Genomic DNA, 18,257 nt, shown 5'->3' with positions numbered 1-18,257 from the left:
CATCAATCAACTGGATATAATGGACATCTATAGACTACATATTCTTTTCAAACTCATACAGAACATTCACCAAGATAGACCACATTCTCGGCTGTAAAACACACCTTAAGTTTAAAAGAACAGAAATCATACAATGTCTGCTCTCAGAACACAATGGAATTAAACTAGAAATCAATAACAGAAAGATGGTTGGAAAATATCAAAATACATGGAGATTAAACAACTCACTTATAAATAATACATGGGTCAAAAAAGAAATCTCAAGAAGGGCTGGCCCCGTGGCCGAGTGGTCAAGTTCACGAGCTCTGCTTCGGCAGCCCAGGGTTTCACCGGTTGGATCCTGGGCACAGACATGGCACTCCTCATTAGGCCACGTTGAGGCGGCGTCCCACATACCACAACGAGAAGGACCCACAACTATCTACTTGGGGGACTTGGGGAGAAAAAGTAGGAAAAAAAAAAAAAGATCGGCAACAGTTGTTAGCTCAGGTGCCAATTTTTAAACAACAAAAAAAAGCAAAAAGAGTAAATCTCAAGAGAAATGCTAAAATATTTTGAATTGAACAAAAATGAAAATACAACTTATCAAAATTTGTGAGATGCAGCAAAAGCAGTGCTTACAGGGAAACTTATAGCATTGAATGCATATATTAAAAAAGAAGAAATCTAAAAATCAATCATCTTAACTTCCACCTTAAGAAATTAGAAAAATAAGAAATCCAAAAGCAAGCAGAAGGGAAGAAATAATAAGAGTTAGAGCAAAAATCAAAGGAATTGAAAATAGGAAATCAATATAGAAAATCAATAAACCCAAAAGCTGGTTCTTTTAAAAGATCGATAAAATTGATAAGCCTCTATCTAGGCTAACTAAGAAAAAAAGAGACAGGACACAAATTAGTAAAAACAGAAATGAAAGAAGAGACATCACCACAGATCCCATAGAAATTAAAAAGATAATCAAGGAATACTATGAACAACTCTATTCCCAGAAATCTGATACCCTGATATGAAATGGACTAAATTCAAATTTGACATTAAATGGACTAATTCCTTTAAAGACACAATTTGCCAAAACTCACACGAGAAGAAATAGACAATTTGAGCAGGCCTTTATCTATTATATTGAATCAGTAATTAATAACCTTCCAAAACAGAAAGCACCAGGCCTGGAAAGGTTCACTGGTAGAATTCTACCAAACACTTAAGGAAAAATTATATCAATTCTTCACAATCTCTTTCAGAGGACAGAAGCAGAGGGACACTTCCTAACTCATTCTGCAAGGCTAGCATTGCTCTAATAACAAAACCAGATGATGACGTTACAAGAAAAGTAAACGACACGCCAATATCTCTCATGAACAAAAATCTTCAACAAATACTAGCAAATCAAATCTAACAATGTTTAGAAAGAATTATACATCATGACCAAGTGGGATTTATCCCAGGTATGCAAGTCTGGTTCAATTTTCAAAAATCAATTAATGTAATCCATCACATCAATAAGCTAAAGAAGAAAAATGATATGATCATATCAATAGGGGCAGAAAAAGCATTTGAGAAATCCAACACCCATTCATGATAAAAAATTCTCAACAAACTAGGAATAGAGCGGAATTTCTCAGCTTGACAAAGAATATCTACAAAAATCCTACAGCTAACATCATACGTAAGGGTGAGAAACTCAAAGCTTTCCCACTAAGATCAGGTACGAGACAAAGACACCTCCTCTCACCGTCCTTTTCAACATCATACCAGAAGTTCTAGCTCAGGCCATAAGACAAGAAAAGGAAATAAAAGGTATAAGATTGGGAAGGAAGAAATGAAACCGTCTTAGTTCACAGATAACATTATCCCCTATGTAGAAAATCAGGAAGAATCAACTAAAAAAAGTCCTGGAACAAACAGCGATTATAGTAAGGTTGAAGAATACAAGATTAATATACGAAAGTCAATTGCTTTCCTATATATCCGAAATGAGCAAGTGGAATTTTAGATTAAAAGCATAGTATCATTTACATTAGCACCCCCCAAATAAAATACTTGGGTATATATCTAACAAAATATGTACAAGACCTATGTGAGGAAAACTACAAAACTCTGATGAATGAATCAGAGAAGAACTAAATAAATGGAGAGAGATTCCATATTCATGGATAGGAAGACAATGTTGGCAACATGTCAGTTCTTCCCAACTTGATCTATAGGTCCAGCACAGTCTCAATCCAAATCCCAGCAAGTTATTTTGTGGATATTGACAACCTGGTTCTAAAGCTTACATGGAGAGGAGAAAGATCCAGAATAGCTAACATAATATTGAAGGAGCCCAGAAATAGACCCACATAAATAAAGCCAACTGCTCTTTGACAAAGGAGCGAAGTCAATACAAGGGAGAAATGATAGTTTTTTCAAAAAATGGTATTGGAACAACTGGGCATCCACATTCAAAGAAATAAATCTAGACACAGACCTTACATCCTTCACAAAAATTAACTCAAAATGCATCACAGACCTAAATGTAAAAGACAAATTTATAAAACTCTTAAAGAGTAACACAGGAGAAAATCTAGATGACCTTGGGTATAGCAATGACTTTTTAGATACAACACCAAAGCCACAATCCATGAAAGAAATAATTGGTAAACTGGACTTCATAAAAATTTAAAACTTCTGCTCTGTGGAAAACAATGTCAAGAGAATGAGAAAATAAGCCACAGCCTGGGAGAAAATGTTTGCAAAAGACACATCCGCTAAAGGGTCTGTTATCCAAATACGCAAAGAACCATCAAAGCTCAGCAACAAGAAAATAAAAACCACGAAACAGTTTAAAAATGGGCCAAAGACTTCAACAGGCACCTCACCAAACAAAGATATACAGATGGCAAATAAGCATGTGAAAAGATGTTCCACATCATATGTCATTAGGGATTTGCAAATTAAAACAACAATAAGATACCACTACACACCTATTTGAACGACCAAAGTCCAGAACACTGATGACATCCAATGTTGGTGAGGCTGTGGAGCAAGGGGAACTCTCATTCATTGCTGGTGGGAATGCAAAATAGTACAGCTACTTTGGAAGACAGTATGGCAGTTTCTTGCAAAACTAAATACATTCTTACCATACAACCCAGCAGTCATACTCTTTAGTATTTATCCAAAGGAGTTTAAAATTTACATCCACACAAAAACCTGCACACAGATGTTTACAATAGTTTAATCATAATTGCCAAAACTTGGAAGCAAACGTGAGGAACCTAAAGATGTCCTTCAGAAGGTGAACGGATTAAAAAAACTACGGCACATCCAGATAATGGAATATCATTCAGCACTAAAAAGAAATGGGCTATCAAGCCTTGAAAAGGCATGCAGGAAACTTAAACGCATATCGCTGAGTGAAAGAAGCCAGTCTGAAAAGACCACATGTGACATCCTGGAAAAGGCAAAACTAGGGCGACAGTAAAAAAGATCAGCGGTTGCCAGGGGTTGGGAGGATCGGACGGATGAGTAGGCAGAACACAGAGGATTTAGGGCAGTGCAACTGCTCTGTAGCACGCCATAATGACTGGTACATGTCCTTACACATTCGTCCAAACCCACAGACGTACACCACCAAGCATGAACTGTAAGGTAAACCGTGGACTTTGGGTTTATTGGAGGTTCATCAAGTGTTCCAAATATTTCATTTAGTGGGCCATGTTGATAATGGGGAGAACATGCATGTGTCGGGGTAGGGAATATATGGGAAATCTCTGTATCTTCTGGTCAGTTTTGCTGTGAACCTAAAACTGCTCTAAAGAATAAAGTCTATTTAAAATATATATATATTTAAAGGAATGAATTACTGATACATGCTACAACATGGAGGAAACTTGAAACCCTTATACTAAGGAAAAGAAGCCAGACACAAAAGACCAGGTATTGTTTGATTCTATTTCTATGAAAGGTCCAGAATAGACGAGTCTACAGAGACAGAAGGTAACGGAGTAACTGCGTAGAGGTAGGACGGTGACTTGAAGGGAAATGGGGAACACTGCTAATGCGGATGGGGTTTCTTTTGGGGATAATGAAATGTTTTTAAACGTTTGTGGTGCTGGTTGCACAACTCTGTGAATACACCAAAAATCGTTGAACTCTGCCCTTTATATAGGTGAACTGTATGACATGTGAATTATATCTCAATAAAGCCCTGTTTGAAAAAAAAAAAAAAAGGATGGAAGGAGCAAGTCTGAAACGTTCCACTCCTCCCCTCCTCAATGGCTTCGTATTATCCGGGGTCCGGGGGTTGTGTCGGGGATATGGGGGTACTGAGTTGTGGGGATGTGAAGGGAACGTGCGACACGGAAACGAGGGGTTTGGGGTTCTGCTGCCAGGCAGTGCGGGGATGCAGGGACCCTGGATGTGGGGACCAGTTCGGGCGAGGTGGGCTCAGCCGGAGGCGCAGGGATGAGGGGTGGTGGGGGTCCGGGGTAGGGGTGGCTGCAGGGCTGTGAGGAACGCGGAAGTGCACCAGCACGCGCAGGGGTGTGGGGCGCGGGGAAGGGGAGGACGCTTCGCCCCAGGGAGCGCGCAGAGGTGGGACACGGACTCGGCCGCCAGGGGGCGCGGATGCTGGGCGCGGATGCCGGGGGCCGGAGGCAAAGGGGGCCGGGGGCGGACGCGAGGCGAGCCCGGGGGCTCACGTGGGGCGCACCGGGGGCGGGGGCCTGTCGGGGGCGCGGGCGGCGAGCATCCCGCCGTGAACCGCCGCCGACCCCGCGGACGCCACCCCTCAGTCCTCCGCGACCCGCTCTGCGGCTCCGCCTCTAGGCAAAGCTCTCGGCAGTTCGTTATTTCTCCCGTTACAAAAACAGAGCTTCCTTATGGGAGACCAGATCAGCAAGAGGGGAGAATCTCTCTAACCCCATCCGGACCTTTCTGGGGACCTCCTTTCAGATTTTCTTCTGCGCTTAGTACTTTTGGAGTCCATTAGGGAAAGGAACCCCAGGAGCTGCGGAGAGACGTTCCAAATACATGGATCCATTTTCGGAGGCGCTAAAAAAAAAACAGCATTTAGAAGACACTCCAATTTTGGTAAAAACAAAAACAGTACTTTTATATATGTAGCGTTCCTTCGTTTGTTCAACAAATATGTCTTGAGCGTCTGCCCTGGTCAGGCTTGATTTAGATGCTGCGGCTGCGGCGGAGCCAGGAGCAAAGGGCCCGCCTGCAGGAGTGAGCTCCGGGTGGCGTGGGCGCCCCGCGGGGCATAAACGGGCTCCTGCCCTCTCCGGCCGGGGTGGGAGATGGGGCAGACGTCAAACAGCCGGGGTGCGAGGCCAGGTCACGGCGGGAGCGTGAAGGAGAGGCGAGTGAGCCGGCTGCTGTAGATGGGCGGGCAGGGAGCGTGTGAGCGCAGCCACCGTGGCGGGAGGGGACTACGAGGACACCAGAGGCCGGACCTGCCCAAGGTCAGCAAGTCAGAGGAGAACGGGGAGATGAGCCGGATTCGAAAAGCCTGGAGGTCACGGTCAGATCTCCGGACTTCACCTTAAACGTGCCAGGAAGCCAGGGGGAGGGCCTGAGCCACGTCTTTAAAAAAATTGAGACGTACCCGCGTGTGAGTGTGCGTCATTTAAAGACCAAGAATTAAACCTTATCTATTGAGGATGCCTTTAGCAACCATCTCAGAGATTTGATGAAATCGTCTGGAACATTATTCTTGCATTGTGCACCTTCATTTTAGAAGACACTTTCATAACCTCGCTGGATCAGCACCACCGGAGGGGAGTGTTTTCAGTCGCTGCTCCCCTCCGTTCATCTAAACCACTCTCTTACTCGAGTTCTTAATTCCGATTTTTTGTTTGCCAGAGTGTTCCCTTGGGTAATTTTTTCCTCGAAGAGAGGCATCCTTTCTGAGTCTTTGCAGCTCTGAAGAAAATGCCTTGGTTGCGTTCACTCCGGACCAGCAGTTTGGGCAGAGTTCTTAGGTTGAAAGCTTAGGGCACAAAAGCTTCCTCTCAGAGCCTTACAGAACTTACCAACTTCTGTCAACTTAACGGATCATAAAAACCTCGGGCCAGAAAAGTCATAGGCCACCTGAATGTTAGTTCATACACAGGAGACCACCGGGTGAATGCCCCGGGACAGCTGGCCGGTGGGACACTGTCGTAAAAGGAACAGGGGAGCTATTTCTTTACCGACATGGAAAGATCTCTAAAATACACCAAGAAAGAATTAATAACCAGGCGAAGAACGGGTCTCAGATATGCTTCCATCTATGTAAAACAGGGCGGTGATATACGCGTATGTGCTGGTATGGGCATCAAATCTCTCTGCAAGGATAAAGAAACTAGAAACATTCGTTGCTCTGTAGAGGGAAATGAGGGCTTTCAGTTGTAAAAAAAAAAAAGAAAAGAAAAGAAAAGAAAAGAAAACCTTTCATATCTGTTGAATTTGGATCTTGGGGGTGTTCTATCAAGAATATAAATAAAAGTTTCTGTGCTTTCCTTTAATTTTACTTAAAAATCAGAATAAATATCACGACTAAAAGCATAACAAAGCACTAACGCACACTTTGCCTTTTCTTCAGACAGACTTCCCACGGAGACCTCAATGCAGCCCTGGGTGGGGGCGAGGGGACAGTCAGCCAGTGACAGTCCCTGCTGCGGACTCTGCTCCGCGGTCCTCAGACCGCTGGAGAAGCCTCGATCCCATTGGATCCCGGGCTTTTCCCTCGGTCTGCCCGCGGGGCAGCCGTGCGGCTATCCTTGCAATGCAGCCATCCGCCAGGTGGGGGTGGCATTTCCCTCCAGTCTTGCATTGAACTTGACCCTCTCTTTCCAGCGAGCACTCCAGTCTGTCTTCAGCCCAGAGAGATTTTTCTCGTTTCTTGTGTTTCTTTCCTCCTCCTGCTCCCTCTCTCTCTCCATCGCGTCTTATTGGCTCTTCTGGATCTCTCTTGCATGCCTATCATCTTTCTCTCGTAGTTATTGTTTCTTTCTACTTTTTCTATGAGTTCTAGGAGAATCCTATGAGCTCGTTTCCCAATTTTCTGTTTCGGTTCTCTGCTCCGATTTTAAGCGCCGCCCCGCACCCCCCCCCCCCCCCCAGGCCCGAGGATTTTGGTTTGGAAATCATCTTTTTCATCTCCAAGACAGGGCATTGATAAAACAAAGGCTGGCGGCTGGGAAGAGGAAACATCTCTGTTCACAACATCCTTCTCAAACATCACTGAGAATACAAAGTGGTGCCGTTAGGTTTTTATTAATTTTATTTTATTATTCTTCTAAGTTTTCTGGTGCTGTTTCATGGGAGCAGAGGGCTCCTCACTGACCCCGGGTTATGCATTGGGAGTGTCCCCATGGGGACATTTGGGGGGCTCCGCGAGAGACCACTGGGTCATGGTGGCCGCTCTGGAACATGTCCTCCTCCCCCAGGGCCGCAGCCACTTTTGAGCATTTGCCCACTAGTGAGCCTCAGGCCGGGGACCGGGCCCAGGGCTTCACTCGGGAGTCCTAGCAAAGCCAAGGGGCTCCCTCGTGGGTCCCCTTGGCCGGCCGGTCCTCTCCACGCGTGGAAATAGCCACCGCCCCCTCCCTCCGGGGGCGGTTCTAACCTTGGAGAGGGGCTCCTGGTCGCCCCAGAACGTCTTCTTGGGCATCAGGCGCTTCTTGGGCAGTGGCACGTCCAAGGTCACGGCCAAGGGGTTGAGGGAGTCCAGCCGCCGGGCTCGGCGCGTCTCCGAGATTGTCATCTTAAAGCGGCCACAGGCCTTGATCACGGTCAACCAAGGGAGACTGCCGGACCAATACGTGCCGCCGCCGCCGGGGAACAAGGGTGGCTGCATGCCCCCCCTCCGGGGCGCTGTCTTCCCGCGCTCCTCCGCGGCTTTTGCGAAGCTGCGGCCCCATGGCGGCTGGGAAGCCATCTCGGAGCCAGGCCTGGCCGCGAACGGTGGCGCCGCGCGCCCACCCCCGCGCCCAGCCCTTGAGACTAACGCCCCCGCCTGGCCCACCGATCGCGCTGCCCCCTCTCAACGCAGAACACGGTGACCCCCAGAAAAATGAGCACACAAGGCACGAGGCCAAGGGTGTGAAACCGGGCGCCCCATCCTCGCGGCCCCACTTTGGGTTTTCCCGGCTCCCTCTCCCAGGGCGAGTTCAACGTGCCCTCTGCCTGTGAAGGGGCTCCTGGCCAACCCGTGTCTGTCAACGACGGAGAAACGTTCACTAAGGTATAGAATAGGGCTGGGATGAATTAAGATGCAGCTATTAGGAGTGGGTACACACAAGATACAAGAGCAGGAGGGAAATACCTGCCACAAGGCCAATGAATGTCCTGGAGAACAAAGGTCGCCTCCAGCCGGTGGCGGCCCCATTGCTAGAAACTGCCTGGGTGGATATTCCAAAATATTCAGCACTAGCATCTCTAGGTGAGAGAAGTAGAAGCGATTTTCTTCTTTCTTCCTCCTTTTAAAATTGTTCTGATCTTTCTATGATGTTATTGTGAAAATGTAAAAAGACTCTGCACTCTTTTCCAAAGGTCTCATCAGTGCAGATGCTGATGCCTCAGAGCAGGGACCCAGGGCTGCAGAGCAAGGGGGGAGCCAGTGACCCAGTGTACCTGCACAGGCTCCTGCTCTTTGGTGACATCGACCCTGAGAGGCTGAGGCCACCAGCTGGGATCCTGGCCACCATTAACCAAGGGAAGGAGCAGCAGCACGGAGAGGACACGCAGGAGTGGGAAAGTGACCCCTCCCTCCCACACAGGCCCTTGGGGAAGTCCAACTGTCCTCATCTGGACTCGGCTTCCTTCCAACACTACCAGAGAAAAGCCCCGCTGTTCACTGCTTTCTTACAACTTCAGGAAATAAAAAATCAGAAGAAGACAGAAAAGTCCATTTTAATTAAACTGTACAGTCTGAATTTTTTCCTCTGACACTAACTGAAGTTAAAAATAGAAATCAATCTTTTCAACCTTCCAAGGCAGCTTTGAGATAAGGTTTAAAAACTATTTTACAGCTGATTTACATCTAAATACAATCTGTACAATGTTGACTGAGCGACCCACAAGCGGCCACCATGGAGGGGGTGTGGTGCTGGCGCAGGCCAGGGTGGGGGGCTTCGATCACTGCCTCCTTAGTGGAAGACGTTTCAGCCTGGAAAAGGAAATCAGACAGAGGGGGAAAGTTAGCTACGAACCGAACAAGCAGACAGCCCCAGGGGGGCGAGTGTGCCAGGCGCCCTCCCCCGAGTCACAGGGGCATGTCTGTACCCATAAAATACAGAGGATGACCATACACCATGGAAGCGTCGTCTAATCTGCATTCCTACAGTGCTGCTTCTGTTATACAGAGAGACTCACTCACCCCATCTCATGTTAGGACCCGCTTATCAAAAGAAGTTCTAACCCTGGTTTCACTCACCTATCTCACATATGATGATCAGGAAAGAACTAAAGAAAACATGTTTGCTCCAAGGCCAAACGCTGCCAGGCTGTCAGCCTTAAATCTCAGCTTCACGCACACGGGGACATTCACGGCAGCTCTACTTATCGAGCAGAGCTGGGTCACACTGGCTCTGGAATCCTTGCTCTACAGCCCCAAAGTGGAAAACCAAACATCCCAACCACAGACTAGATGAACACTCTGCAGTGTATCCACATAAAGGAGTGCTCCGCGGCCAGGACGCACCTCTTGCTGCTCTACGAGAAGACGGGGACTCTCATGAGCCAGATGCCAAGGAGTTCATACTCCGTGGCTCCTTCCAGTAAAGTTCAAACGCTGGCAAGAGGAATCCATGGTGACAGAAGCCAGAAGAGTGGCTGCCTTTGGGGATGGGAGCAGGGATGGTGAGTGAAGGAGAGACCCGGGGGCTTTTGGGGGGCTGGTTTATTCTTTCATCTGGATGTGTTCAGGTCGTGAGAATGCAAGGAGCTGTGAACTTAGGATCTGTGTACATATATGCATGTGTGAGCACTAAACGTTTACTTAACTGTATGACTCCATGCCCATGAAATTCTAGAATGGCAGAACTTACAGGGTCAGGAGGTAGTTGAGTGTCTCGTGAGGAGGGGCGGAGGGGGCAGACTGCAACTCCATCCAGAGGCAGGTTGTACTGTCACTGGACAAGAGTGAGGGGCCCTTACCAAGAGGGGGACCCACGCCAGGTGCTGGGCATGCAAATAAGATAACCTGGTCATGACCCTCAAAACGCCCCTTCCAGGAGACACAGGCAGACAGGCAATGCAGAGAGAGTGGGGCGAGGCACCAAAGACGAAGGGGCCCATCCAGGCTCCCTGGGAGAACCCAGGAGGCTTCGGGGTGAGGGGCTGTGGGAACAGTACCTTCAGCAACCACAGGAGTAATATTTAAGCACACGCCACTCCTCCGACCCTCCCTTCCCCCATCCCAGCCCTGCCTCCCAGAGAAGTGCTCCCAGGTGTGGTAACGCCTCCTGCCCTCTTCCCCGTGAGGGCAGACACATATGTGCACGCAGGGACATCCAAGGCCTGTGCACTGTTCTGCAGCTTCTGGTCCCTTCGTGGTAAGTCACAGATGCTGAGCCTCAGCTGGTAAGGTTCTGTGGGCCTGGACACATGATGCAACCTCCTAACCTCCCACATGCTCTCCCTCCACCCCGCAAGATGAGGCAACACGAGAGTCGACCTCACAGGCTGTGTGAGGATTCAATGAGCCGATGCCCTGGTGGGCTTCCACAGTGCCTGGACCATCGCTGTCAGCACTGGCGCACAGCAGGAAACGGAAACAGGAACAGCACAGCCACTTGGGGGCTTGGGGTTAAACTGAAAAGCTCATAGCCTTTGTATTTTTGAACCATGAAAGTGTATCGTCTAGTCTAAAGAAATAAATGAAAAAGAGTAAGGGGGTGGCAGTTGTCTTTCCAGACAGCCATATATACTGTAAGGCCAGACTAATCAAAACAGGACAGACAGAAAAATACAAAACGGGGGCCAGCCTGATGGCCCAGTGGTTAAGTTCTCATGCTCTGCTTTCGCAGCCCGGGGTTCGTGGGTTCGGATCCTAGATGCAGACCTACGCACCGCTCATCAAGCCATGCTGTGGCGGCATCCCACATATGAAGTACAAGAAGACTGGCACAGATGTTAGCTCAGGGCTAATCTTCCTTAAGCAAAGACAGAGGAGGACTGGCAACAGATGTTAGCTTGGGGCTAATCTTCCTCACCAAAAAAAAAAGAGAAAGAAAAAGAAAAAAAAGAAAAGTTCAAAATGGCTAAGAAACCAGAATAGGGGACCCAGGAACAGGCTCCATGGGCACAGGGATTTAGTACGTGATCAAGCTGCACTTCCCCGAGGAGCCAGAGCAGCAGATGAGGCTGAGGTGGCCAGGGCTCACCCTCGCCCTCTCCCCCTTCATCCTGGGCCCACTGCTGGACTTCCCCTTGCCTGCCCTGTGGTGGCCAGGCGGGGCCGTCCAGCTGGCTCTGGCCCGTGGGCCGGGGGATGGGGGGAAGACTACAGGACCACAAGAACCTCTGGCGCCATCCTCCCACCCATTCCCTTCCTGTGAGGGCCACATGTTGAAGAGGAACAAACTGGGATCCTGAGTCTCTTTCTCAGTTACTGATGCTTCACTGTGCTACGCCACTGGGATGTCAGGGTTCCTTTCAGTCACAGCCGACTCACCCTGACTAACACGACTGGCTGTGCACTGGAGAAAGATAAGTTAGACGCCTCTGTTTGCAAAAACCCAACAATCCAAATAGATTAAACAAAAATGAAACTATAAAAGCATGAGAATAGTCTATATACATATATGAAATCTGGGTTAGGGAAGACCTTTAAAAGACAAAAATGAAAAACATACCAACAAAAAAACCTGGTAAAATTGAGAGCAACAAAAAATCAGAGCTTCTGACAACAAAGACAGTTAAAAGACATCTGACAGGTAACACACTAAAACACAAAGGATTTGTACCCAGAATTATTTTCTAATCCCTAAAAATCAGTAAAGGCGTGCCTAAAAACTAGTAGAACAAACAGTCTAACAGAAAACAGAACACTGTGCACAGACCACGTGTGAGCTATTCACAACAAAGCACATGGCAAAGGCTGAGGCGCACGAGAAAGGCCCCTCACCGCATCTGTGGCCCAGGAAATGCAAATTACAATGAGATGCCATTCTGCACCCGCCACGCTGGCAAACATTTGGTACTATTTGTAAGTGATGTCACAACAAGGAGCTTTCATAACTTATATGGACACAGCCACTCTGGAAACAATTTGGCAGTATTTATTCATTCTAAATGTTCATACCCTACAGATTTATGCTATATAAAATTACATTATTTATATTAAAAATGCAAAACAAAATGTGTGTGTACCAAAAATGTTTGTGCACGTGGCTGCACAAAAAAGTCTTGAAAGTTACATATGAAACTGATGGCAGAGGTCACTGTGGAGAGGGGAGGTTTGGGGAGTAGGTCAAGGGCCACTTCAGGCTTTATCTGTAAGGTCTGAATTTCCACAATGACAATATATTCACATATTACTTACATAATTAAAAAATAACTTTAAAAAAAGCCTAATTAATATACAAATTTATCATTTCTGACATTTGCCTCTGTGCAAATACAGCAAGATCTCAACGAGCCTTTGAAAGGTTTCTGAAAACCACGTCTCCCACCGCCTACCGTCTCAGCAGTTCCTGAGGTGACAGGTCTGCAGTCCCTTCATCATCACTCTGGCTGTCGCTGCTGTCGGTACTCTCAGAACTGCTACTTTTCTCTGACTTTTTATTCTTTTGTTTGCCTTTGTGTTTGTGCTTCCGGTGTTTCTTTTTCTGGAAAAAAAAAGTGGGAGGAAGAAATGGGTGTCTCCCTCCCTAATTCAGTACAATGACAGGCTAATGAGGCATTCGGTTGCTGGAGTCATTCAAAAACAAAAACAAAAAACCTATGTGGAGCAAGCTTTACCCAGCATGGGACAGACCGGGACACACAGCTGTGCACACTCTCCACTGTGCACAAACTCACAGAGCCCACCCTACATGGGACAGACCAGGACACACAGCTGTGGACACTCTCCACTGTGCACACACTCACAGAGCCCACCCTACATGGGACAGACCAGGATACACAGCGGCGCACACTCTCCACCTTGCACAAACTCACAGAGCCCACCCGACATGGGACAGACCAGGACACACAGCTGTGGACACTCTCCACTGTGCACACACTCACAGAGCCCACCCTACATGGGACAGACAAGGATACACAGCTGTGCACACTCTCCACTGTGCACACACTCACAGAGCCCACCCCACATGGGACAGACCAGGATACACAGCTGTGGACACTCTCCACTGTGCACACACTCACAGAACCCATCCTACGTGGGACAGACCAGGATACACAGCGGCGCACACTCTCCACTGTGCACACACTCACAGAGCCCATCCTATGTGGGACAGATCGGGACACACAGCAGCGCACACTCTCCACTGTGCACACACTCACAGAGCCCACCCTACGTGGGACAGACCAGGACACGCAGCTGTGCACACTCTCCACCGTGCACACACTCACAGAGAAGATCCTACATATACACATTCACAGAATTGATCCTCTAGTGACAGACACAGCAGAACCAAGCAGACATAGGCAGGACACCATCCTGACACTTAGCCCTCATCTTATCCAAGGTGACTCCTGCCACCTCCTATGAACCTCACTGGTCCATTTTGTTAGGCCTGTGCAATGAACTATGCATCAGGATGGCAAGCACCCTGGAAAAGCACAAAGAAGAAACTGGCAGAAGGTCAGAGAAAAGCAGATACACTGGTAAGAGACAAGTGAATTGATTTTCAAACCTGTCAGCACCAATTTTTTTCCTTTTACTACAAGAGAACTTTCAACATCTTCCATGCTCAGGAATCTTTTTGTCTGGTAACCAATGATGGAGCTATTTCTAATCAATTCTACTACTGCTCAGACCCCTTTGGTACCCAACACTAACATTGTTCTAATTAAAAGCCCATGCAATCACTGAAAAGAAGACATGGATGAGGGGAAAAGGGATGTCAAGGGCAAAAGCACACACTACTCCTTCTTCAAGATCCCTTTACTTCAAATAGCAAGCTATGGACCAGTCTCCATTTGTAATGAAGATAAAGTCATCGTGAAATGTTCAAAAGAATATCTTCATTTAATACTGAATGAATAATCAATTAATACTCTTTTCTTATTTAATATTCAACCATTACTCTAGGATATTTAAATGTTCTTTTTTCCTACTTTTTAATGTTCACAAATAAAAAATGTTTATTTAAACTATAACAATAAATTAAAATGTTCTGTCTGGAAAAAAACCAGTTTCTGAAAATCGAGGGTTTACACTGAATGTCAACATTTCTGTCAAGGAACAGGGAGACCTGTGCGCCCCAATCTTGGCCACCAAATGTTCCCTTCGACTGGCTTCTTGTGTCACGCCCGTCATGCTCGTCTGGACGGCAGAAGCAGGACCATCGGACCCACACACTGATCCGAGGACACCCAGAAGTTACCTTCTCTTTCCTCCGTCTGTGCTCTTTCTTGGTCTTGTGTTTTTCTTTGTTCTTTTTATGTTTCTCTTTTTGAGGTGTTTCAAGCTTCTGACGAGCATCTGAAGCACAAATGTAATAAGCACATGAACCACAGGGGAAAATAAAGGTGAAATTGTTGAGTTAGGAGCCTGACTTAGATGGAATGTTTGACATTAAGGCAGAACTCCTGCCCTGCCTCACTGATAAACAAACGGATTAAGATTAATTCATCCGTAGCTCTATATTTAGAAACTGCCAGAAACCTCAACGTAAGACCTGTGTGATCCAACCAGTCTCCTGCCATGGCCTTATCGCCAGATGACGTCAGATGAAGGTGAAGTCAGACCAGAAGGTCCACAAGCCTTTTGTAACTTAAGATCCCCAGGTGAACTCACAGACAGACCAGCGTCTGAACCTCGGCCTGTTGCCAGCTCTGACAGTCGCTGCTTACCCTCTTAAAGTCTCTGCTTCCCCATCCATAAACTGAAATAAAAGGAAGCCCATCCTCTTAGGGACAGAGAGAGGATTAGAGGGGGCCGTGCACATGAATCCCATAGGCCAGAATCTGGCACAGAAATGTCAGTTTCTCTCACATCATCCTCCCTTTACAAAAGCACATTTTCTATGAATTTGTCATATAAGTGGAAACACCAAAAAATTAGCATCAAAATAACATAATGTATGTAATCATTAAAAATGACCAAACAAGTTATATGCACCTAAACCCCTAAATTCTGACTGAAATGTTATTAATATCCAGGTACCCAAACTAGTAAAAATTCATAATAGTAGAAGCAGTGTAAATCGTTAATTCAACTTTTTCCACCTAAAGAAAAGTCCCAAGGTGTTTCAGAAGTGTGGATATTTTCCAAACCCAGTTAACAGGTGCCTGCAATTTTCTAGTCTTATAGTTTGTTCAGAAATTTCAAACTTTGACCTCCCGCGACTTCTTTTTTTAAATGCTGGATTTTGGACAACCATCTCCCCTCAGTAACCTATAAACCAGATTAAGCTATTAATTATAACAAGAATATCAAGGATGGTCTGGGAAACAGGCATAAGTAACACAGCTTTCAAGTGTTGACACACATTTTAAGCTAAAGATCTGAATAACTAAAGCCAGTAAGAAATATATTCACTGCTTTTTTTTTACCCCCCAAACTTCACACTTTTACTCCTCTCTGCTTTTTATCATCTCTTTGAAAGCTGGGTTAATTATCCAAACCAGTATTTATATGTGGGCACTATAGGAAACTATAAAGCAGATGACAGAATTATATGTAATTTATATACCTGGGCCATGTGATCAGAGGCTTCTCAACCCAGCCTTCAAAGATACGATAAACCAGCCTACACATTTTCACGAGAGATGTCACTTTCAGATGCCACTGAACAGAGGCGGTTAACAGATACGGGGAGGAGGATGGGCTGTATTCACTTCTGAAAGGATTAGTTTTATTTGGTTTGCAACATTAGCCAAAGCATGAACAAGTCTCAGAATATCCTTCTTCCTGCAATGTTTGTGTCCTCCCATCCTTGTGTCCTGGATTTTTACTTTTTTATTTCTGTAACTGGCAGCATTTGAGACACTTAGGACTCTAGTTTAAGTATCTGAAAGTTTAAAAAAAGGTTTAAAGGTCTCTGAAGCTGTAAAGCAACAACTATCATTTAGGCACTAGGTGGAAGTAACGAGTTTCAAAATGTGGCTGAGAACAGATAAACGAGAAATAAATGTGTCTATCTGGTGGGCCTGGTGTTGGATTAGACGGCCGGATATAAGGACATGGCTGGAGTTGTCATATCTAAGGGGAGACATTGGTGCCAATGCAAACAGGTGAACCAAGGAGTTCTCCACTCACTGGGGCAGAAGACAGGTGGCAGCCGCGGGCCGAACTCTTCTCTTTGATCTATCTGCATCTTTTGTATCGGGAAGGAAGGTGCAGGGTCCTGGGGTGGCAGCTTGCTATCTGAAAAACACCAAGGTATTAATTTCATAACTTGCCAATTATTAATGGGTTGAGTCTTTAACTAATGTCTGTTGCCACCAGATAACATGTGCTTTTCTTCACCACTTTGTTTAAACCAGCTCACGCCAGGTGCTGGGGACACACAGTGAACACGCAGACCTGACCTCCAACCCCACGGACATCTGAGCTGGGAAGCCAGTCACACAAGGGCACCTGCAGCCAAGTGCACCAGTGGCTGTAACACAGGGGTGTGTACAGCATACACTCTGGATCCCCTGAGACCTGAGGGTTGAAAGATGTCCTCAACGAAGGGCCATGTGAGAAGAATAAAAACTTACAAACAAACAGGGATATACGACTATGTCCCAGCTCAAAAAGCTGAATTTCAATCAAATTATCAAAGAGGAGAAAAACCGAAAATAAACAAGTTATCATGGTCACATTAATAATCTTGTTTAAAGAGATTACTACATTTTCAGACAGAAGAGATAAAAATGGGAAAAGTGTGGAAAAATACGTATCAAAGTGTTAATGGTGGTTATCTGCGGGAAGTAGGATTTCAAGGTATTTAAGCTTTTTACATTTCTATATTTTTAAACTTTAAAACTCAAGTATATATGACTTTATAATAAAAAATAAGTTGCTTTTTTTCCCACAGAAATAAGAAATAGGCTGACATTTGCAATCACCTAAGAACAAACAATATTTTATACCTCCATGTAACTTTTTGCTTAAAAGGCCCTCAAAAATTATACCCAAGTCCACCACAGACTGACAGGGGCAGGCGGAATACGCTAAGACTGAGATGGGAAATTTTGTCCACCCATCTAAGCATCTGAAAAGTCTCCCACTCTTGCAAGCGCCAGATGGCCTTCTTTCCTGCACCAAAACTCCTGGCTGCTGTAAACGGAACAAGCAGGACAGGCTACTAACCAAGCGTTAACCCACAGTAGATGGCTACTAACCATCTCCCAAGTGCTACTAGGCGCCAGGCAGCACTCATCTGATGGCCGAGCCGGAGCATCCACTCTGCCCGAGAGAGGCAGGCAGGGCGGGCCCAGGGTGTGTCATGACCTAACCTTCTCCGCAATCCTAGCATCTCAGTGACCAAGCTAAAACAAAAAGCTGTCTTTCAAATGAGGGCTTTACTATGCTTTAATTCTTCTCAACTAGAATAAGTAAGAAAATGAGAATTATCAAACACAGCTATCCAAAAAATATACTAGAGATTTATACCAGAAATGAAAAACAGAACTCAGCTCCACCTCAAATTAAAAATATAAGATGAAAAAACATCAATTGCTAATTACCCTGGTTTAAAATTGCACGGTAAACAAAGAAGCAGCTTCTCTAGAGACACCATCATTTTCTTCTTTGGATCCCAAAGTCTGAAATGTTGACATACCGTGTGCCCCAGATGATGTTTCCACCAAGTCAGTCTCTTGGGAACTTTTGAAGTCAGCCTCCCTGACACCCGCCTGATCGTCCTCGCTGTCACCCTGCTCATCCTCGGAGGACGAGGACTTTTCATCAGAGGAGCTGGCAAAGATGGCCTTGAATAAGTCCATGGATGGGCGGCTACCTTCTCCCTCAGGCTGTGAATCCACTTCTTTGTTTACCATCTGTATTAACAGTGAAATAAGAGTCAGGAATGAAGAAGCAAGGGTGAAAGGAGCCCAACACTCTAGAGCACACGCACACGCATGCACACACACATGCACACGCACATATTTGTGTTTCTGCTCAT

At 46.0% G+C, this 18,257-nt stretch overlaps 2 protein-coding genes and 1 long non-coding RNA gene across 4 annotated transcripts in view; 1 reads left to right on the top strand and 2 right to left on the bottom strand.

The window, feature by feature from the left end:
* Nucleotides 1-8,013, bottom strand: part of WDR88 (WD repeat domain 88) — a 39,953-nt gene extending 31,940 nt beyond the window's left edge. The window contains exon 1 of the mRNA XM_070557349.1: nucleotides 7,598-8,013. Coding sequence (XP_070413450.1) covers nucleotides 7,598-7,909 — 312 coding nt within the window. The 5' untranslated portion in view covers nucleotides 7,910-8,013. The remainder of the gene's footprint in view (nucleotides 1-7,597) is intronic.
* Nucleotides 7,443-16,959, top strand: LOC139073447 (uncharacterized). Of its 2 annotated transcripts, none has more exons than XR_011522194.1 (3): nucleotides 7,443-8,413; nucleotides 8,524-9,831; nucleotides 16,630-16,959. It is a non-coding gene; the product is annotated as an uncharacterized lncRNA (long non-coding RNA). The 2 variants fall into 2 exon arrangements; XR_011522195.1 differs by lacking the exon at nucleotides 16,630-16,959 and adding an exon at nucleotides 10,627-10,868 and having other exon boundaries at nucleotides 7,935-8,413.
* GPATCH1 (G-patch domain containing 1) overlaps nucleotides 8,868-18,257 on the bottom strand; it is a 38,798-nt gene continuing 29,408 nt past the window's right edge. The window contains exons 16-20 of the mRNA XM_008514051.2: nucleotides 17,916-18,132; nucleotides 16,403-16,510; nucleotides 14,526-14,623; nucleotides 12,655-12,803; nucleotides 8,868-9,139 (exon numbers count right to left, since the gene is read on the bottom strand). Of these exons, the coding sequence (XP_008512273.2) occupies nucleotides 9,109-9,139; nucleotides 12,655-12,803; nucleotides 14,526-14,623; nucleotides 16,403-16,510; nucleotides 17,916-18,132 (603 nt within the window). The 3' untranslated portion in view covers nucleotides 8,868-9,108. The remainder of the gene's footprint in view (nucleotides 9,140-12,654; nucleotides 12,804-14,525; nucleotides 14,624-16,402; nucleotides 16,511-17,915; nucleotides 18,133-18,257) is intronic.

Source organism: Equus przewalskii, chromosome 9 (assembly GCF_037783145.1).
Source record: "Equus przewalskii isolate Varuska chromosome 9, EquPr2, whole genome shotgun sequence".
NCBI lineage: Eukaryota > Metazoa > Chordata > Mammalia > Perissodactyla > Equidae > Equus > Equus przewalskii.
Note: the sequence above shows the minus strand (reverse complement) of the source record. Positions and strands in the feature narration are given on the sequence as shown.